The 20,854-nt window shown below is 40.3% G+C and overlaps 1 protein-coding gene across 4 annotated transcripts in view; it reads left to right on the forward strand.

Annotated features, from left to right (window-relative positions):
* Window positions 1-371: 371 nt before the first annotated feature.
* The window catches only part of CPEB2 (cytoplasmic polyadenylation element binding protein 2), a 51,403-nt gene continuing 30,920 nt past the window's right edge, over window positions 372-20,854 (forward strand). For 3 of the 4 annotated variants that reach the window (XM_074541768.1, XM_074541769.1, XM_074541770.1), the window contains exons 1-3: window positions 980-2,305; window positions 4,930-5,208; window positions 15,099-15,189. In XM_074541768.1, the coding sequence (XP_074397869.1) occupies window positions 1,127-2,305; window positions 4,930-5,208; window positions 15,099-15,189 (1,549 nt within the window). In that variant the 5' untranslated portion in view covers window positions 980-1,126. Of the gene's footprint in view, window positions 471-979; window positions 2,306-4,929; window positions 5,209-15,098; window positions 15,190-20,854 lie in introns of those variants that run through there. The other variant, XM_074541771.1, reaches the window with a different exon arrangement.

Raw genomic sequence — 20,854 nt, forward strand, 5'->3', positions numbered from 1 at the left:
CCGCCCCCATTGAGCGCCTGACGGGATCTCGGGCGGCAGGAGAAAGCGGCGTCACGGCTGCCCCTGCCCAGTCTGTTGGGATAAAAGCCGATCGCAGCCGCTGCCGCAGAACGAAATAAAATCTCTTTATTTCAGGTGTTTTTCGCTTGATGATAGAAAGGTCGCCAAAGCCCAACGAGAACCTTCCGTGCCCAAGCGGCCCACACGGCTGGCACCTCCCTCTGGCTGAAGTGGTAGCACCCACCCGGCCCGTCGGCGCCAGGGGGGCGGGCTCCCGGCCTGATGCATTATTCATGACGGGGCAGGCCCGCAGGCTCATTACCAGGGTCCGCCGGGCTGGGGCGGTGCCCGTGACGTCAGTGTGACGGATGTTCCGGCGCTCTTAAGGGCGCCGCGGCGGCTCCAAGCCGGCAGCGGGGCGGGGGCGGCCGGGGCCTCGCTGAGGAGACCGGGTCGCCTGCCCTGTGGAGGTACCGGCGGCCTCCTATCCTTCCCTCCCCGCCAGTGCCAGGCCCGGGAATGCCCCGCTGTCCCCCTGCGGTGCGGTGTGGCGGCTGGGGGGGTCGGACGGAGGAGTTTCTGTCCGGGGGCAGTGACCTGTCCGGGCGGATTCCTGATCTAGTGGATCCCTGTGGGTGCGACTGCAGGCGGGAAGGGCCGCCTTACCAGGGTTCCCAGTAAACGAAAAGGAAGGAGAAATCTCCGATAAAATGGGCTTGTATCAAAAAACTGCAATATTTTTAAAGCAGTACAGTGGCGTTGATGGGAAAGAAGAGAGCTTTATTCTATAAACAAGCTATTTTGGGCTTACATAGTGGTTTGCGATAGGCGGGTGTTTAGACTCTACCCCCGCCCCCCAACACTTCGCCACAAAGATTATTAATTATCTTTGTCTCTTTAGTGTGCCGAGGTGGGGGTTCACCTCTGCGCCGAGCCGGTGTCAGGGGAGCTCCCGCAGACGGCCACCTCAGCCCCTGCCACCGCCGGGTCTTTCCCCTCCCCGGAGCGGCCGCAGCCGCCTCGCCTCATTCCTCCTGCCCCTGGCCGCCCGCTGTTCGTCCGGCAGCCGGGTCGCCGCTGCCTTCCCTGTTTCCCCTCAGCCGTCGCTGCTGCGCATCATCAAAACATGCAGGATGAGCTGCTCTTGGGGGTGACACAGCAGCAGCAGCCAGGCTGCGAGAGGCTGGGCAGCAGCCCCGCGTCGGGACACCCCCCTCTCGGCCACCCCTCCTCTGACTTTAAACCCTGTCTCAGCCCCCACCAGGATTTAAACAAGCAGCAAGCGCAGCAACCACAGCCGCCGCCTCCTCAGCTGAGCCAGAAGAGGAAAGAGTTTAAGCAGCAGCTCAGCAGCCCAGCCCAGCTCGGCAGCAGCCACCCCCTGAATAACCACCACCCCCCAGACTATCATCACCACCCCCCTCAGCAGCAGCAGCAGCAGTTCAGCCACCCCACTGACAAGTACCAGCAGCAGGAGCACAGGCAACAGCAGCAGCTCCAGCTCCTCAGCGCTCAGCCCCCGGAGCCGCCGCGGACGGGGGATCACTCGCACCACCGGCCCGTCGGCCCCGCCGAGCACCAGGGCGGCGCGGACAGGGGGGGTTTGGAGCGGCTCGCCCCTTCCTGCCCGGGGGGATCGGCGCCCGCGGACCCCAATGTGGGGGTGGCCGCCGCCTCCTGCGTGAATCCGCCTTCGTCTCCTCATCTGCAGGCGAGAGCCAAGCTGCCCCCCATGGAGTCCCCCCCGAACAGCCACTTACTGGGCAGCCCCGGGAACCTCCTGCCCGGCGGGCTCGGCTCTGGCTTCAGCAGCCTGCAGAGCCCGGAGATCCCCAGCCCCCATCACCAGAGCGGGGGCGGCTCCTCCTCGGCGGCTTCCCCTCCTCCTCCGCCGCTGCCCGGCTTCGGCACCCCCTGGTCGGTGCAGACCTCGTCGCCGCCTCCGCAGCAGACGCAGCAGCCTCCGGTCTCCAGCGGCGGCGGCGGGCAAATCAGCGCGATGCCACCCCCGAGCCCGGAGTCCGAGACCAGCTTCTACCCGGGGATCCCGTCATCGATCAACCCCGCTTTCTTCCAGAGCTTCTCGCCGGTGTCTCCTCACAACCCCTGCGCCGGGCCCTTCAGCAGCCCCTTCTCGGCCGCCGCCCCCCCGCCGCCGCCGCAGATGAATTTACCTCAGCAGCAGCAGCAGCAGCAACAGCAGAACCGGAGATCCCCTGTGAGCCCCCAGCTCCAGCACCAACACCAGGCGGCGGCCGCCGCCGCCGCCTTCCTGCAGCAGAGAAACTCCTACAACCACCACCAGGTACCGGGCGGCGGCCGCGGCGGGGAGCCCCGGGGCGGGGAAGGGGGACGCGGGCAAGGGACGGAGGCTCCGCTGCCCTCGGTCGGCCGGCTGCGGGAGCCGGGCGGCTCCGCTCTCGCCGTCGCCGGGAGAGGCTGCGCGGCGGTGACAGCCCGGCGGGACCGCGGCGGCAGGGCGGGGCCGGCCCGGCGGGAGGGAGGGCACCTGCGCCCCCTGCCCGGTGCGGCGCCGGGCGGCCGGAGGGGTCGGCCCGGAGGGGTCTGTGGACAGCAGCCGCCCCACTGCCGGCCGCTCTCCCCGCCCGTTCCGGGTGGCAGGTGCCGGAGTGCTCTTCTTGCCCTCCTTGGTACGCCGTCGACTCCTGAGGGACGCCGGGGTTTTACTCGGAACGAGAAAAGAGGGTTTGCGCTTAAAAAAAACCAGAGCCCAACCGCTTCTGTTGGTGTCTGGGAGTTCCGCCGTGAAAACACCCCCCTTGTCCCCCCGAGTCGCCCTTGGCGGGCGCGGTGTCCCCGAACAATGAGTGTGACAGCTCCGGCCGGCGCCGCCCTCCGGCAGCCCCTTGCCCAGGCGCGGGCCGGCCCTCGGGCGGACGGGCGCGGGTCGCCCAGAGCAGGGTCACATGCGAAAGTTGACGCCGTGCTGCCTTTCCAGGGCTTTTGAGTGACATTGCTTGAGTGAGGACAGCGCAGTGTTTCAAGTTCTGTAGCCGGTTTTATTCGAGGGGTTTAACAATCCCTTGTTGAAATGGAAGTTTACATTTCTTCCTGAAACAGAATATTATAAGAAATCAGTGAGAAGCAAATCCGTGTTAATATTACCAGCTGTTGCACTAGAAGCCCGTTTTACTTCAATAATTTGCTTATTTATGAAAAGGTAAAGTTACGTAGGCCTCATCTTAATTTTTTTTTTCATTCTAGTATTAAATCCAGTCAGTTTTAATCAGTAGAGATTCATTTGTATCAGAACTGGAGTCTCACATTGCGTGCCTGTTGAGGAATTCATTACGATGCATTATGATTAGGAGCTGGTTGTCCTTAACATTTATAATAACCTTCTTCAAACAAATTCCAAGCAATTCTCCAACAGTGAGGTGTACAGGAATTTTCTCTCACAAGTTGTGGGTATACTTAAACAGTGCCATGACAGCATAGCTGGCAATATTAGAGGCTTGTTAACATTTGGCATTATCTCTGAAGGTTTGTTTCACAATAGAGTGCCTGCCTCTCCCAAAATTCCAACGCAAGTATTCAAGTTTTACAACGTAATTATCTATAATTATATAGAATAGGATGTTTTCCTGATCACTTGACCAAGAATGGCTTTAGTGGGTTTTTTTGTTTGTTTTCTGGGGGTGAGGGTGGTGGAGATGTTGTTACAATTTTATCTTTCTGTCCTCAGAAAGTTCTTTTTTACCTGATAATAACATATCGACATGCTTTAAATTTTTAAGTTATTATAGTGCAGGTTGAGGGTTGCTTGCAGCTAAGCTTAGAGATGAAAGTACTGTGTTTTCACTTCACAGAACTGAATTTAGAATCATGACACACACCCCCACTGCATTTCTATGTTTGAGGAAAAGCGTTTCCAAGAACAGTCAGATTTGAGACTACTATAAATACAGTTCTTCGCTGTCAGTCATGCTCAGTGGATCTATCTCTTGGTAATATGACAACCACTGTAGGTCACTTTTTAGCAGAAGTTTTATCTTACAAATAAAAACTTAATCCTTTACAAATTGTCTTTCTAAAAACTGCTTCCATTTCATATCACAGAATATAGTGCACTTAAAAGTGCATTTAGGAAGCTGTAAGGTACACCAGATCTGGATAGGAGAAGAAATCATCAAAAAAATTCTAGAGTACGCTCTGCTGAATCCCACAGATTCATTACTCCAGAAATTATTCCATTCATTACTCCAGAAACATTTGAGCAGTGGCTTCAGAATAATGCATTTTAATGGAAATGTTCAGATAGCTCCTTCAAACAGATTCTCTGTACAGTAGTCAGTGCTCTTTTTGCTCTTATATGGTAATACTGAGACAATGATATTCAAAATACTGGAGTGGGGGGAATTAAATCTGCCATTTGAATTTTAATTTTCAAATTTCTACTCACTGTAGTGAAATACTACTACTTATTGAGTAGAAGCAGAAATACTACTTTAAAAATAATTTTTAATATGTATATTTGAAAATTCTTCTATTATTTTGCAGCGATTTGATCACATAATAACAAGTAATGTATGACAAAAACGGGTTTCAGGGTTTTTTAAAAGTTCATTTTACACCCTGAAATTTTTCTTCTGCATAGCTTTAAAAATGCTACCAGTTGCTAAAATGATAATAATGATAAAAATTATAATCAAAATTGCCTGCACAAGTACTGCAGCATTTTTTGGGGAGACGTATGAGGGAGTTGGAATGACCTTTTTTTTTAAATGAAGCTGTGTTTTCTTCCTTGCTTCAGTAGCTAATTTGCATGTTATCAGAAGAGAGTGGTTTATAGAAATCTCTGTACATTGCTTATTTGGTGGTTGGTTATTTTGGGGTTTGAGGTTTTTTTTAAGTAGAAAATAATTTCAAGTATTTTCAGAATAATAGAAATGAATTTTTCCTTTTTAGCCTCTTCTGAAGCAGTCACCCTGGAGCAATCAGAGCAGTGGCTGGAGCACAGGAAATATATCCTGGGGAGGAATGCATGGCAGAGACCATCGTAGAACTGGAACCATGGGAATTCCAGGAACTATGAACCAGATCTCTCCTTTGAAGAAGCCCTTTTCTGGTAATGTCATAGCTCCTCCTAAATTTACTCGCTCTACTCCATCACTGACACCAAAATCGTGGATTGAAGATAATGTTTTCCGAACTGACACCAACAGTAATACTCTCCTTCCTTTGCAGGTAAGGATGGTATACCTGCTGTGTTCATGGTCTTGCATAGCATTTTTACTTCATTCATTTCAAATGAGAACTAAAAAGTGGTTGCAGTCCTGATACTTGGTTTGAAAATTGTTTCTGTATGATTTTTAGTCTTAAATTGCAATTAATCCAATATATGATTCTCACAGTTGAATGAGAATATTGATTGTCAAAAAACATGCAAGCTGTAGGCACTGATGAAGCAATAAAACATAGTATGTTTAATCCAGCAATATTTTCTGCCTATGGTAATGCTCATATTCTTAAAAATCCCTTTCAACCTCAGGGTATTTTTTGTTTGCTTTATCCTTCTACTTATGTTTTCCTACTTTTGTAGATGGTTTTCAAGTCTTTGACATGTTTGTCTTTCACCGGTATTCTAGGCTGATATTTGTGCGTCAGCAAGATTTTTTCCTCCACATGGTAGCATCTTTTATATTTTGTTTTGTCTGGAGGCCCTGCGATTTAGAAGTGTTAAATGGAAGGATGTATCTTAGAACTAAAGATCTGGATTCACCTTCTGAATTTTGCCAGTGACATCTCATGTGACTTTAAGTCAGTTAACTCCACCCTCAGTAATCTCTTGGTAAAATGTTCTTTTTCCCATTCTTACCTATAATAATTGAGTTGTTCCCTGTTAGCAGAGGCCCTTCATTTGTCATAGTTGTGACCGCATTTGAGCTGTATTTGCATAAATGGAAATCTAATGCTTAAGCAGCTGAACTGGAGGCAAAAGGTGCTTCTTGGGGCTGGATTTTCCTTTAGAGTTCTGGGTTTTCATGCCGTTTTTCTGGTGAATTTGGCACAGGAGGCCATGTCTGGCACTATTCAGGTGCACTTGATACTTGCAGTGTTTTCGAAGCTTACCTGGTTTTTGCATGTGCCAAAGTTCTGCTGAAACACACCCTTGGACCTGATACTGTCAAGACAGATTCCATTAAATAGCCTTGCTAGCTGGAATATCGTAGTTGAATTACCTTTTGTGTGGGTAGAAAGGTTGGGGGGAAAATGTGTATTCCTCAGGAATTGTGTTCTATTAAGGAAAACAGATTACAGATAGATAATGCTTTGCAGTGCAGGGCAGCAAAAATAGTAGAAAGTAAATACTGAAATCTGTCCCAAAGATGTTAACTTGAGGAACAGATATAAAAATATTAATGCCATCATACATTGCAACTGCTGTGACATGTACACGGAAATTCATACATGGCTGAACACACAGGTTGTGAATGTATTTGCTCATCCAGTGTGCCTTACAGGTCCATGTGACCAATACTTTGAACTTTCAGGAGCTTCTACAGCAGTTTTTGAACATTGATGAACTCATTTTATGTCTAAACAGGCATCTTCTGCGTTTAGGCTATCGTCTAAATAATTCGTGCCTAATAAGCTAGGAAAGAAATCCTTGCAATTTAATTTTATAATATCTTAATGTTTGTGCGTAGGGGTTGGCGGATTTTTTTGAGGCATAATGTCAAAGTAAGAAGTTGGGCATTCTTAATTCTTGGTTACACCTATGAACACCAGACTACCAATTAAATAGGCCTGTTTGGCTATATTTATGCTGTTGGTCTGTCTATGCTTAAATCTCCCTGACATGTATAAAGTCATAGTTGCAGAACACAGTAAAAATAAATCTCTTTGAAGGGTTGCAATGTTATCTACTGCTATTGTGGAAACACTATATGTTTCCATAAATTATTTTGCTACACTGTCATGTTCTTATTTTTCAGTTAGTACACTATTGTTATATGATTAATTCCTTGTGATGACTGTTACGTTTTGCAAGTCATAATGAAAAAGTTAAATGGAGCTTAGAGCTCGTGCTTCTTTTCATCAGGACTTGTTGGCAATTGCAATGCTGTCAAACACCCATCTTGCTGATTTGTACTGTGCTTGTCTCCTTCCATAAAAGGCTGTGGTATTTAGATTGAGAGTTCTTAAAGATACAGTAGCAATTTCAGAAAATACTAAAAAATTAGTACAAATTAAATTTTGTGCTGTTTGGAAAGTCTAGCACAAAAACATTTATGTGCATGTAGAAGTTACCTATCACTTCCAAGCTTCCACAGAGCAAACACATCTTAGCGTGCGCGTTGGGATTCATACTGCATCATTCACAGTTCAGCAGAATTCCTTTTTCTTTGGGCTAACTGCTGTAATAATTTTGTAGTGGAGGGGACAAAGCACCACTCTTCCCAACTTTAGCTTGCTCAAAATTAGCAATTTAAAAACTGGCTTAGAAAAGCCAGTGCTCTCAGGGACTTTGTGTAATCTTCTATATTCAGCTACCATTTTTTAAAAATGCTATATATTTTTTCAAAGTCTGGATAGCATTCAGCACATTTAGCTGCTCATCCATTTTCTGAAAAAACACGTACCTTAGGCAAACGTGATAAACCACAGGGGAATTGTATGCAAATTTAAAGCTTTGCCCTTCCATCAAACTTCTTTATTCTTTGGTGTTTGCATTGGTGGGTGGGTCCCAGAATAGAGCTGGCATCAGTTCTGATGAAAAAAACATTTCTTGACATTAAACTTTATATACCAGTGACAATGAATGTCATTACTGATAAATGAGTGAACTATTATGAGTGTTGTTTGTAGGGATGAAGGCACATTCCTTTACTTTTTAGTTAAAACTATACCCCATATGAAGTTGAGTTCTCAATGGCCACATTAGTTCCAGAAGTTATGGAAGACATCTCTTAGGATTTTTTAAAAGCAATTTGTTTTGGTTTTAAGTAAAAAATAATTAAACATCGTGGCAGCACTGATTCGAACGTGGGCAAATTGAGCATATAGCCAAGTTTTTCTGAAGTGCCTCACTGTTAGAAGCTTTTCTGCCTTTCTCAGGATTTTAAGCTATTACAAACTGCATCAAATACAATTGTTTCATAAACATAAAACCTGTAGACGTAATTTTAAGTTCAGCCATCCTGTTTCCACCATTGCACTTCATATGGGGAAGGGTTGTTGCCTTGGACTTGAATCATTAAAGGGACAGTTAGAAATCTTGTTAAGTATTGGCACCCTACAAGTTAAGCATTTAATTGAGGGGCCTATTTCTCTGTCCTTAGAGAGAATCTAGGTTCCTTATTTAGATAATCTAATTCTCTAGAAGAACATACCTGCCACCACTGACCTTATGCAGCCCCTGGGATTCCACTTTAGGCACTTACATTGCATTTCAGGAAGTCAGATGATATGAATAGTCTCTTTTATTCCCTGACCTAAAGTAAAAAAAAAAAAAAAAAGCCCCGATTATAGGGTACAAAGCTGAAAATATATTTCTAAACTTCTATGCAAGTGTTTTTACCCAAAAAACATGCTGCAGGCATATCTGTGGACGAAGCCCAACGACAGAGACCATGTTTTGTATATTCACTTTTTTGATTTAAACTGCATGTATGAGGAAAATGATTAACTATTCTAACTTTTTACTTTTTTTTGAGAATTGCAGTTTCTGCTAACTCTATTTTGATTGCAAGCTTAGTTTTTCTTACTGTCTTGCAAATAATTTAAATAAAACCCATTAAAAATATTTAATACTACATATCAGTGTTTGACTACTTTCATTCTAGTAAAAACACTGCATTCTATGAACATGAATCTAATTTCTGTGTCCCTTTTGAATTAAGGAAATACACCATGTTTCTGGGTGGTTTTCACCTTGATTTGTCCTTTCTGTTTGTTCAGACAAACAGTGTGTAATGTTCATGGTCCTGAAAGCTGAGTGTTCTTATTCTGTGTTTAAACATAGCTCTCCAGCTGGGGATTGGTATGGTGAGGCAGTATCTTGAACAAATGCAGATCTTTCTGTTTCTTTTTCTGTTTCTTTTTGAAATGTGCTCAAGTTTTCAAAGAAAGCAAATCACATGAAAAACAAAAGCAGGGTTAATGTTGTGTCACAACAGGTGTTAGTTTTAGATAATTTAAGCAGCTGTCATGTTCTTCTGCCTTAGAATCACTTCCATTTGGAAAATTTCAAATATTCAATGTGATAATTCTAGTATTATTTCTACATCATATCAATAGCTAATCTAAATCATACGCATACCAGTGAATATTAGGTGAAGAGCAAGTTTTTAAAGTTGAGTTCCTAATGCCATGTTTAGACTAGTAAATGTGGCCAATTTTTTCAAAGGTGTTGAGTGTTTGGCAGTTGATGTTAAACTTGAAGGTTAGAGATTATCTACCTGCAGAATTTTCTTACTCTTCAGAGTTATGTAATTGTCCAAACACTAAACAAGCAGTCTTTACCAGTTTATTTTTACTGAGGCCATGATGAAACAGAACAGTTTCAGGGTTTTAATGCAGTGGATTGATTGCCTGGGCCTGATTGAAATATCACACACAACCAGGTATTTGTGTCTGAGGACCATACTGGGGACATCTCTAATTGGGGAAAGCGGTCTATGGCCATGCTTTTAACTTCAGGATCACAACCTTTGAATAAATAGTATAGGAGCTGCACAGATTAGCCATTCAAAGCAGTCAGTTAGTGGGAAGTTTGTAGGTCTTACCATGCAAATGTTTTTATGACTTCATATGATACAAGACTTTTCTGCTGCTATTTGAATTTTCTTGAGTTAAACAGCTCATTCTATCAATGCAATACAAAATCGGAGTTAGAAAAATTCAACAAAATATTTCACAGCCATGATAGTAAAGGAGTGAGTATATGATGGGTATTTTATCTCACCTTGTTCTGAGTTAAAATTAATGAGTTCTCACCTAAGATCCATCCAAAAGTACATTTGCTATATGTGCTGATGTAGTTGCACTTAAGTACTCAAGACTATATAGATATTTCTAGATGTGGGGCCAAGGGTGTGAGAAACTCAAAATTTGAGTAACAGCTTCTCTTTCAAATTTCTAAATGTCCCTTTGAATATTTCATTGAAACTATTAATATGCAAATTTTCTGGATTTGCCACATAAGTCAAGATTGCCAAGACTTTAATCATCTACATAGTCTGGTGTCTGGTTGTTCCCAGGTGATGAAGACATATTCTTGAGTTGAAGTACTCCAGTATTGGGATTTTTTGTTCATTTTTAAATGCTTATGTAGCTGGGAAGTGGGTGTGTCTTCACCACAGGACCCGTTCTTGGTGCGTTTTAGGCTCAATTTAGTTATGTAGCTGATGGTGTCATTTGAACTTCAAACCCTTTGCTGTCAGGTTGGCCATTCACAGATGTCTGCCAGATATCTTTAGTTCATCTTTACCACTAATGACACTGTGCAAAGTAACCAAGCAATTTTGTATGTTGACTTTGAAGTCTTCCTCCTTTTTTATAGAGCTAAAATGGTTCCAATAGGTTTTCATATTTAGTTTCTCGTTTACACTAGTTATGGTTTCAGCAGGGGCTTATGATTATAGTATATCCTCAATAAAATGAGAATGACTTGAAATTTAGAGCTTAGTAGAGGTATTTTAGGATATGTATGTGGGAATTGTTATTACTGCTAGCATTAACAATGAATGCTATATTCAGGTACTTTTTAAAGTGTAGATAGATACTTTATTACTAAATCACCTGTCGCTTTCTAGTCCTAAAGCACATTTCTATTCAGGGGTCAGGTTTAAGGTGAAAAAAATGGAATTTGTTAATATTTTAGTTGAGGAAGCAGTTTTAAAAAGACTTCTTTAATTTAGCTTTTAACAAACTCAGTTAATTCATCAAGGTCAAAGTTGGAGTCCTTCTTGCAGCCAAGTAAGACCATACTTGAAATGACTATAAACTTTATGACTTTCTCCTTCAGCTCCTATCTCATGGTGCTGCATTTCTTTAGAATATGAAGAGACATGTAAAGATCATTCCTTAAAGATACTACTATTTACAGATTTTAATACCTATGTTAGCATTCCATTTTTTTACTTCAAGTAGTCCCACAAATCAGTAGTTTAAAGCATGTTTCCAAAATTCAAAGGTGTCAAGCTTCTTAACTGTGAAGTAGTGTTTGTGGTGCCAAATAGGCAATATTATTTACCACTCAATAGCTTTGGTTCTTGTATTTGCTTTATGCATAAGTGAAAATTTATAAGCTTAGAGATGTGATTGCATTTTCTGCAAATGTTCAGACAGGATAATCTTTGCATAGATTGCATGGATATATATAGAAGTCCTAAGCAGAATGTGCCAAAAAAACCTATTTGTTCATGAGTTTAGTACTGAAACTTGCTCTTCAGAGAAAGCTGCCCTTCTCCATTTATGCATATTCAGATGCATGGTTTGGGGACTACTTCTCAAATGCATCTCTTTGGGTGTACTTTGCATGACATTATCAAAAGCTCCTTCTAGCACTTGTATTCTGTGGGAAGGATACTTTGTGCTTTTCCTATTCCTAAAATAACTACCATCTTCTGTAAACTTTCCTTCATAGATGATTCTTTACTTACCCATATCACTGTCTGCAGTTGTGATTCTAATACAAGAAAGGTAGATCAAGCAGGAGTCAAACATTTAGACAGTTAAAAGTAAAAAACTGGTGTGAGAATTTGTTATGTTTGGGAGAAATTAACTATCAGCTCTGAGGGGAAAAAAGCTGGCATTATGTTGTGACACTCCACTGAGATGCAGACCTTCTGACATAACAAGAGTTCCCTTGCTTCTTAGCACAGGACTGATGAGCCACAGGGCTGAAAGAAATGGAAAATATTTAACAGGAATTCAACCTTGACAGTTCTGGAGTCAGGATGATAGAAAGTGTGTATTAACATACATGCTTAGGTATCACTGCCTTTGCACTACTGATTATCTTTATTTTTATTATTTCAACATGGTTGATAAGCAGTTATCTTCCAAAACAATCAGAAACTGTCTTTAAGACAACATGGAAATAGTTCTAATTTTTGGGACTACTTCCATGTTGTTTTAAAAGTAGGTCCAGGTTGTTTTAGAAGATAACTGCTTATCAACTGTGTTGGAATAATGAAACTAAAGCTAATCCTAATTCCTGGGACTGTTTTCACAAGCATGGAGATCTGGAGCAATCATGGTCTGTGATAGTGCTTTTCGTGCTTGTCCTAAAAATCAACCAAAAGTGTAATGGAAGCTTTCTGATTTAGTAGTGCCTGCTGTGGTGGAATTGTCCAGTGTTAACAGACCTTTCTAGAAAATACTGGCTGGTGTGTGACCCACATTACTGAAATACTTTTAAGTTCTGCTTTGAAATTAAAGCTTCTTATTAGCATAGATGATAACTGTTCTCTAGAAAGATAATATGTACATATTTGGGGAGCTCAAAGCATTGTTGTAGCATTAGAAAGCTGAGCTGCACAAAGGTTTAGAATGAACCTTGTACCCAAAGAATTACTTACTCCTTTAGAGACAGTTAAATTTCGAGTAGTGTTGCTTTATAGAGTGCAATTCATCAGTGTCATTTGGAATAGAGATGAAAGTTTTGAGGCACTGATTATCAAGATAGTACCCAAACTCACAATTGGCTAATGTGATGTGTGGGCAGTGGGATAGCAGAATGCAATTCCCATATTTAAATTCTGCTGTACTGCAGTGTATTCACAATGTTTTGATATTGTGTGATATCTGCCCATTGTATGTTTCCGCTCCCCAAAATTAAGTAATGCAATTCAAGGAAACAAACCACAAACTTTCTAAAAGGGATGGGGAAAAGCTTATTTTTCCTTCTGCTTCTAGCAGAGCAAGACCTTCTGCTTTATATACACAGAACTTTAAAAATAGAATGATGCAGGGGTGAAGTTAGAATCATTGCACCATGTCACCCAGTAGAGCAGTTTACAAATAAATTGCAAGATCGTGTTCCATGTTTTACTTTGCCATTCCTCTGTAAGATCTAGGACCCAGTAGCCCAGTTGTCTGAATTAACCATGGCTGAGCCCACAGTGTGTCATTAAGTCTGTTACAATGACCATTTCCCAGACAGTCATGTGTTATCTGAGCACATATGTATGTAGCAGTGTTAAAATAAATAAGAAAATTTGTAATGATCCTGTTGCAAAGATGAAACACCATATACACTTCAGTCTGGTTTTTACCAATACTAGTTCTTTTCCCTTACCAGCTACAAAAGTAGCAAAGCGTGTTTTGTCTTTACTCAGTGTTGATATTTGCAAGGGCACTGGCTACTTACCAGCTAGTGCTGTAAACTGAATTTAAGACTTCATTAACAATCCTGATGAGATACCTTCTGAATGCTTGGGGACAGTAGGGAGCAGTTCCAGCTTGGTCACTGCTCACACCTTCTATAGAAAGCAAGTTTGCTGTGGTAAGCAGGTTCTTTTCATTGTGCTGTTGAGAAACAAACCTGTAAGGGCATGGAAGCAGATTAGTCACTTCAGTTTCCTTTGGTGGTTCTCAGGGCAACTAAACTGAATAAAAGCCAGCCAGTCCCAAAATTAGGTTACTATGAAGTAAAATAGTGATGGTGACTTGTTGGCAATCAAACCAAATCGAAGATTGCCTCTTGAAGTGTCAGTGGCATTTGGTCTGGGGTATGGAAGGAGACAAGAGAAACCCACCTTTTTATTTTTTTAACAGATTGCTTACCCAACAGGAGCCCATTACTCTTAATAGTTGTTTGAGATAGAGATGAGAAAAAAGGCTTCTTCCTCTCCATCCCAACATTGACTAAACTTTTTAAGATGTGAAACTCTGGTTTCATCATGGCAAAGCTGATCAGAAGTCCTAGTGTGTGAGTCATAGAAAACTTCTGGTCCAAAGCTTAATTTTTTTACTCCTCCAATGTGAAGAATGCCTGTTTGCTGAGGGGTGTAGTTTGAAGTGAATCTGTGGTTCTGCTGAACTGTCATGGAAAGTCACAGTGAATGTGGGAAATACCTTCTGTCCCTATTATATACATACTAATGCATGGCTGCATCTTTAGGGGATTTCACAGGTCCTGGGATGTATATTATGTGTTTCATCCTACTCTGCTGAATTACTAGAGTGAAGACCACAGCAAAATTAAGGCACAATTGTAGGATTTAAGTGCAGTACATTCTAGGCACAAGCCTTGAAAGTAGAAGAGATTGTAGTTTTACACAAACTGCTTTCAGTTTCTAAAAGGTTTCCCAGAAAGACCAAAGAATTTAGGAGTCATCTTTTTTCTGTGTGTGTAACTTGGTTATATTGGAAAACTTGGGAGAAAATGTCTTGGGTAAAACCAAATCAGTGAAAACATACTCAGTTCGTTGCAATAACTTTTATTACTGTCAGTGAAAGTATTTGTAAAGACAGTACGGTAGCTTTCTAATAATCATGCATAAAAGAAATTGCTCTCCATAGGGCTGATAATCTATTAGTAAGATTTGTGACATTTTCTTTTCATAGTTTAGCTTTAATTTTCCACCCTTTAACCATTAAGGGCTGACCATTTGTAACTCAAATCTTTGCATACAAAGGCCCTGAAGCCCGTGAGCGTGCCCTCTTACAGGGGCTGGTGGCCAAGCACCAAGAAAATGCTGTCTGTTATGTTACATGACTGTCCTTGTCCTGTAGTTCCTCACCATTTCACTTGTGCATGAAATGAAATTGAACTCTTACAGACATTAGTCTCCTTCATTAATCAGCTTTTGCATAACTGTGCTGTGGATCACTAGAACTGATTCAAGCAGTTTTGAAGGAAACAGGCTTTCACAGGCTGTCAAATGCATACACAGCATTTGTTCACACTGCATCACACAGAGTTCTTCACACTGCATCTCTAGTTTATATTTGGATGCTGTTAAAATTACAGTTAATAAAATTAGATCTTACTTTGTATCATTGTCCATCTTCAGAGTGTCTGAGTGGGCAGCTGTTAGAAGGAACTTGTGTTTTCCTTTCAAGTTTTTTGTTAAAAACTACAGAATTTGTATACCAATACTAAGGCTTTTGTTTTCTTTTAGGATCGAAATAGAATGTATGACAGTCTGAATATGCACTCTTTGGAAAACTCCCTTATTGACATTATGAGAGCAGAGCATGATCCACTTAAAGGTATGTTATTATGCTAAGTAAAGAAAAAAGGGTCATCCATTCTGCATATTTGAATGAATACTGGCTGTTAATTTAGATTCTAAGTTCATATTATAGTGGAAAATGAACTACTTTTTCACTTTGGTGAAAAGTCAATCTTAAGCTGTCTTTTACTGAAAACATTGTTTCACAGTCCCTTAAAACAAACCACTCCAAGTGTTGCCACGTTGCCCTTTCTCTACAGTGAAAGCTGAAAAAAAAACCTAAGTTAATTGATAAAATCAGGATTTGTCCTTTAAAATATTTTTTCAAATCTACTGGAGCATACTGATGCATCCAAATCTGGAGAAGTCCAGAAATACAGTTGGCTTTAGAATGCTGGTTCCTCTTACAGTCCTGAGCAATATTAAATCATTTGGCCACAGCAGTGAGCATATACCTACTATGTGTGGGCTTCCATTTTAACTCCTCTTTTCACTGTACATTAACTCACTCTTGTGAATTCTGTTCTTCAGAACTTTCTCAGGTAGCATTTGCTATTGAACATTGGGGCAGGGAACACAAACAATTCCACTTGGGCTGATCAGATGTTACTTCATTTGTGGTGTTCTAGTTAGATTAACACAATCTAATTTTAAAATTATCCAAGACTTTAGGCTTGTTTTGTAGAAATTAAATCTCTGTATTGAAGAAATAGAAAAATAAAACAATTTTTTTGCAGCATTATTTACTCCTATCCATTCTCCATTTCTAGAGGGTCCTATACTTACTGTATATTGCATTAGCACAGAAAGGCCTGTTGTTCTCCTAATTTGAAGGCACCTTGCTAGTCTGCCCATGATTCTTTTAAGATCTGTGTAATTACTTGGAAGACCTGTAGCATTCAGATAGCATTTAATGGTATTTTAAGATTTAAAATAGTTAGCCAAAAGTTTGGAGTTTTTCCCCAAGCTGAAAATCTCTACAAAGCATCTGTAAGTATCTAGCATTTACTTAAACTGTTAATTTTCCTCAACTTTAAAGTAAGTAGAAGCCAAAATTAAGTTTTCTTAGGTGATTTTGAATCTGATCTCTTCTTTGCTATGGCCCAGAGAGAATCAATTCCATTTTTGCAGTTTTATGCGAGTCCATTACTAAACTCAGTTTCTGTCTGTTCTACATGTTTGTAAAACATCAGGTAAAACAAAAGGTTTGAAGCCTGTAAACAGCTGGCCCAGTGGTGACTGCTGTGTGCTGAAATCATGCATGTCTCTTCAAGGCTGAGATGACCAGGTGTGTCGTTCCTCTTGCAGAGGATTTGTGCTTCTAATTGCCACACTCAGGTGGTTTCTCCTTCTTTCCTTGTCGGAAAGCTGCTGTTAGGCATAAAGCTAGAGAGTGCAGATCTACTGCACTGCACTGCCATTGGCACCTCTTGCATTCCTGAAGATGAAAATTACTCTGTTTCTTCCTTCTGTACATGCTGACACGACAAATGGAAACGTTGCTTCGTTCCCCCTGCCATCTCACTGTTTTAATTTTATCTCTGTAATGCAGAAGAGATTTCAGAGGCACAGTGAGCACAGAAGATACTATTTTTATTTTTAGTCATCTCTTTGTATTTCATTATGTTATGATAGATGAAAATAATGTATTTCCAATAATAATTTTCCAAGGAGAGTAAGAGAAGAAAAAGGTTTAAGACTTGAAAGTTAATTTGGTTCATACGTAGATACCTTGAAAAACTCAGTAGTTTCCATCTGTGCTTTCTAGGGACATGAGAATATGGTGTCAGTCTACAGTTAAGAGATTTTTTTTTTTTAACAGTTAAACAGCTATGTTCTTGCAGTGAAAATTCTGCTAAGTTTTATGTTTGAACTAAAACAGATGGAAGCCATAGATAGTGATGAACTCAAAGGAAATCCATTTTTCTGTTCGAGTGCCAGAGAACAATGCACATGCCAACTGAATTTAAATAGAGTAATTGTGTGCTGCTATTTAACTTGATGGATAAGATATTTTTTCTCCGTGGATGTGATTTCAGCTATGTTATTAACAATAAGGCATGAGAAATGTTCCTTACAGACTGAAAATGGTAGGAGGAGACGTTGTGGTGTATTGGCCTTTTAGTTCTTCTCTACTGTCTTCTGATTTTTTTTTACCATTAATGGGCATTTCTCTAATTTCTGAGCAACTTTAACTTTTTTTTTTCTCTGCCAGCTTTTTTTCTCTGAAGCTGTAATTTGGTTATATCAGTCTCTCTGGCTTTTCACCACAGAAAATCTTAACATTTACTTAAAACTCCATCATATTTGCATGCAGAATGCACAGGATTATTATTTGTTGCTCTTATTAATATACAACATATTTTGTTGCAACTAAAGAGTATTTTGTAACTAGGGAATATTTTTATGACAAGTTTTCAAGTAAATATAAGCACACTAAAACAATGCATCTTTTATATGTGATCACAGCAGTAAAATGAAAGTCCCTGGAATTTTAAGCACGTGTTTCAGATTTAGCTGCTTACAATATCTGGACTATGACTAAGCATCTTGTCTCAAATTTTGTACAATGCAGAACAGACAGTCTGTGTACTAGCTCATAGCTTCAAGTTTTGCATGTCAAGATCCATTTTAGGAGCAAGTCAAATTTCTCCACTTTTGCTTTCATGAACTTGAAAAAAATATTTCAAATATGATTCACTGAAAGCTAAGTTTATGCCTGCCAGAAAATTGTTTGTAGATGACTGGTTTTGGCTTTGCTTAGACAAAGCTTTGTCATTACAACATGTGATCAAAAGAAAAGTAATTTTTAGCTTTCAATAAGATACTTTCAAGGTAGAGTAATAGGGAGAAGATGTTTGACTTCACTAGTCATTGCAGCAGAAATACTGATCATATTAAAACTAATCTTTCCCATGTATAATCTCCCTTTCTAGAAATGCATTTCATAACAAGACCTTAAGTAATGTTTAAGATTATCCCATCCATTCAATTTCAGCGAAATAAAAACTGAAGTTAAATTAATTCCTTTTATATCATTGGTCTTACATACCCTTTTTATTTTTCTAATAGTTCTTAAAACAATTGAGAGAAAAATTAAAATACTGGTAGCCTGACACATAAAGATATTGCTAGTATAACTCTTCAGACATACCACTTGTGTACCTGATTTTCTTTTTTTCACTTCTGCTCCCCCAAATATCAATGTATTTTGCTGTCAAGAAGCAGGAAAGACAGTGCATTTGGGCTGAAAAAGATTATGGAGAAAGCTAAGAAGCAGTTGTTACATTTTCTGTGCAATATATATTAGTATTGAGGAGACTGATTTAATGGGATTCATTACTTGCTGTTTTAAACATGTTTCTAGTAAAGACTGTGGCACAAAGAGCATTGTCTTTCTTTCAAAGGCATTTGTTCTATATTTTGTGTTTTGAAGCTCTAAAGTTTAAAGCTGCAGAGTTTCTTCATAGAGTAATTCAAATTGTGCCAAGAAAATAAGTTCTGAGGCTGGAAAAAAATATAGAGGAAAAATTCTCTCCCTTGTCACATAAAAGGCTTTGAAATCTTACATACACATTGTTACTTCTTTCTTTCTTAGAAACTTTTTCTGATAAAAGAATATATTTGAGACTTGACAAACTGATTTGTCTGAATACGTGGATTATCAGAGACAGCCCATTTGGCCTCGTTGTGACTTGCACACTTGATAGGCAACACTGGGAAATGCAGTCTCTGGGCTTTCTGTAACTGGGTGTTGGCCAAACACGGGTTTGTGCTGCTGTCTTAACTACACTGCTTCCAAAACTGCTTTCTGAAACTGCTGTCATCCTCAGCCATTCTCTCTTTCTGAGAAAAGCTTGACTTGGAAGCTTTTTCTGTCCTACTCAGAAGATCTCTTGGAAGAAAAAAGGAAAAGGGATAAGGAGTTTTTGATTCTCAGTCTCTTCATACAACAAACTAAGACTTTGTAAAAAAGAGGAGAGTACATGTGAAGTATCAAACTTGTAAATCTGTGAGTCAGTAATGTTTTAATACATGGGGATTCCTCCAACAGTTTATTTAAATAGGAATAAAAAGTATACATTTCTAAAAGTAGTTTTGAATTTGCCTTAAAATAAAATTGAGTGTGCCAAAAAGAAGTTTACAAAAATTTATATTTCCTTTGCCCGATCAGTAACATGAGATTACAGAAATGTTGCTAAAACTAAGTTTGTTACTCTTTTCTCATGTTTGGATTAGCAAGACTCTTAATTTGATTCAATGGCTATAATGGCCCACCAAAACTTACTTGAAGCTTTTAATTTTTTTCTTCTGTCCTCACAGAAGAATGCATTGAGAAATACATGTGAGGCAGTCAGTTCCATTAATATTAATTACATTTAGGTAAGGAAGAGGAGGCAAGATTTGATGGAACTCTGGTTGTATAAGGAGTGTCAGGCATACCTGCTGCTTCTTGGCAATGCTAGCAATTTATTTTCAATTTAGCCATGATACATGAGAATTACTAATTAGCCATAGCATGGTGAAGTTGCAAGTTCAGGTTTGCACAGAGAATTTCTGTAACATGATGATCTTTCTGATACAGAATGGTAATATTAGGCCAGGACATTGCAACACACCACAACATTAGGCACTTTATTTGTTCCCGATAGTAGGAGGTTACAAATTTTGGATCTGTAGACAAGTTCTGTAGAGAGGTAGTAAATTAATTTCTTAACATTTTTCAGGAATGGACTAAGTCTAATTAGAAAATAACTAAGTCTAGTTAGAAAATAATAGATATTTTCTAACTAATTGGTAGCTGACTTTAAACTATTCAGTCATCTTTATTATTAAAACTACCTTTTTAAGCAGTTGGAGACTACTGGAACTGTTAAAAGACCATTGAATAGTTTATGCAGTTCTAGATTACTGACATTGAAGCAGCATGGGATTAGGTAAGATTTGTGCCTTGTTCTTAAAATGGTATCTTTTTTTTAATGCATTGAACAACATACAGTGAAAATAGCCAGCTAGAAAGATGTATGTGATAGAAGCAAAGTAAATTGTTACAAGATGGTGCTCCCATCTTCTGTGTTCTACATACTGATATTTTAAGTGAGGTTTAATATAGTAAATGTCCATTTAACTTGAATAACCTGTTCAAAAATGCTGTGGTCTGAGCTCTGTATAAAACTGATCTTGAACCCAGTTCCACATGTGAAATGTTCTGAATTTATGTATGTCATGAAATTCAGGTGGACAGCCTAGAAAACAGTTCATTTTACTCCAACAGATTAAGCTGAGAAATAGGAACCTAAACTAATATTATAAATAAGTAGCAATGATTGCATTTTGGAAAAGTAAGCAAACATTCTGTGTTTAAAATGTTCTTGAAGTTGTATGTCCAAGTTGTAGACCAGGTAACAGATACGGGGGTTGAGTTCACAAGAATGCATTAAAGTGTGGTTTCATTGAAATAACCATGTAAATAGAACTTATATGTATCAATACAGCAGTGTACTGAATATTGTGTCAGTTGTTTTCCTTTCTAATCTCGAAATCATTCATTATCTGAGTTAGCAAATTCGTCTCCTCAGCAATGAGATGGGGTTTTGGGCTGCAGTGATGGGCCCAGCTGCCTGGTGCAGCCCTTTGCTTCCACTCAGTGATAAGTCCTTCGTTATTTCAGCTTGGCATATGTGTTTGAAATGCAGCTTATT

Source organism: Zonotrichia albicollis, chromosome 5 (genome assembly GCF_047830755.1).
Source record: "Zonotrichia albicollis isolate bZonAlb1 chromosome 5, bZonAlb1.hap1, whole genome shotgun sequence".
NCBI lineage: Eukaryota > Metazoa > Chordata > Aves > Passeriformes > Passerellidae > Zonotrichia > Zonotrichia albicollis.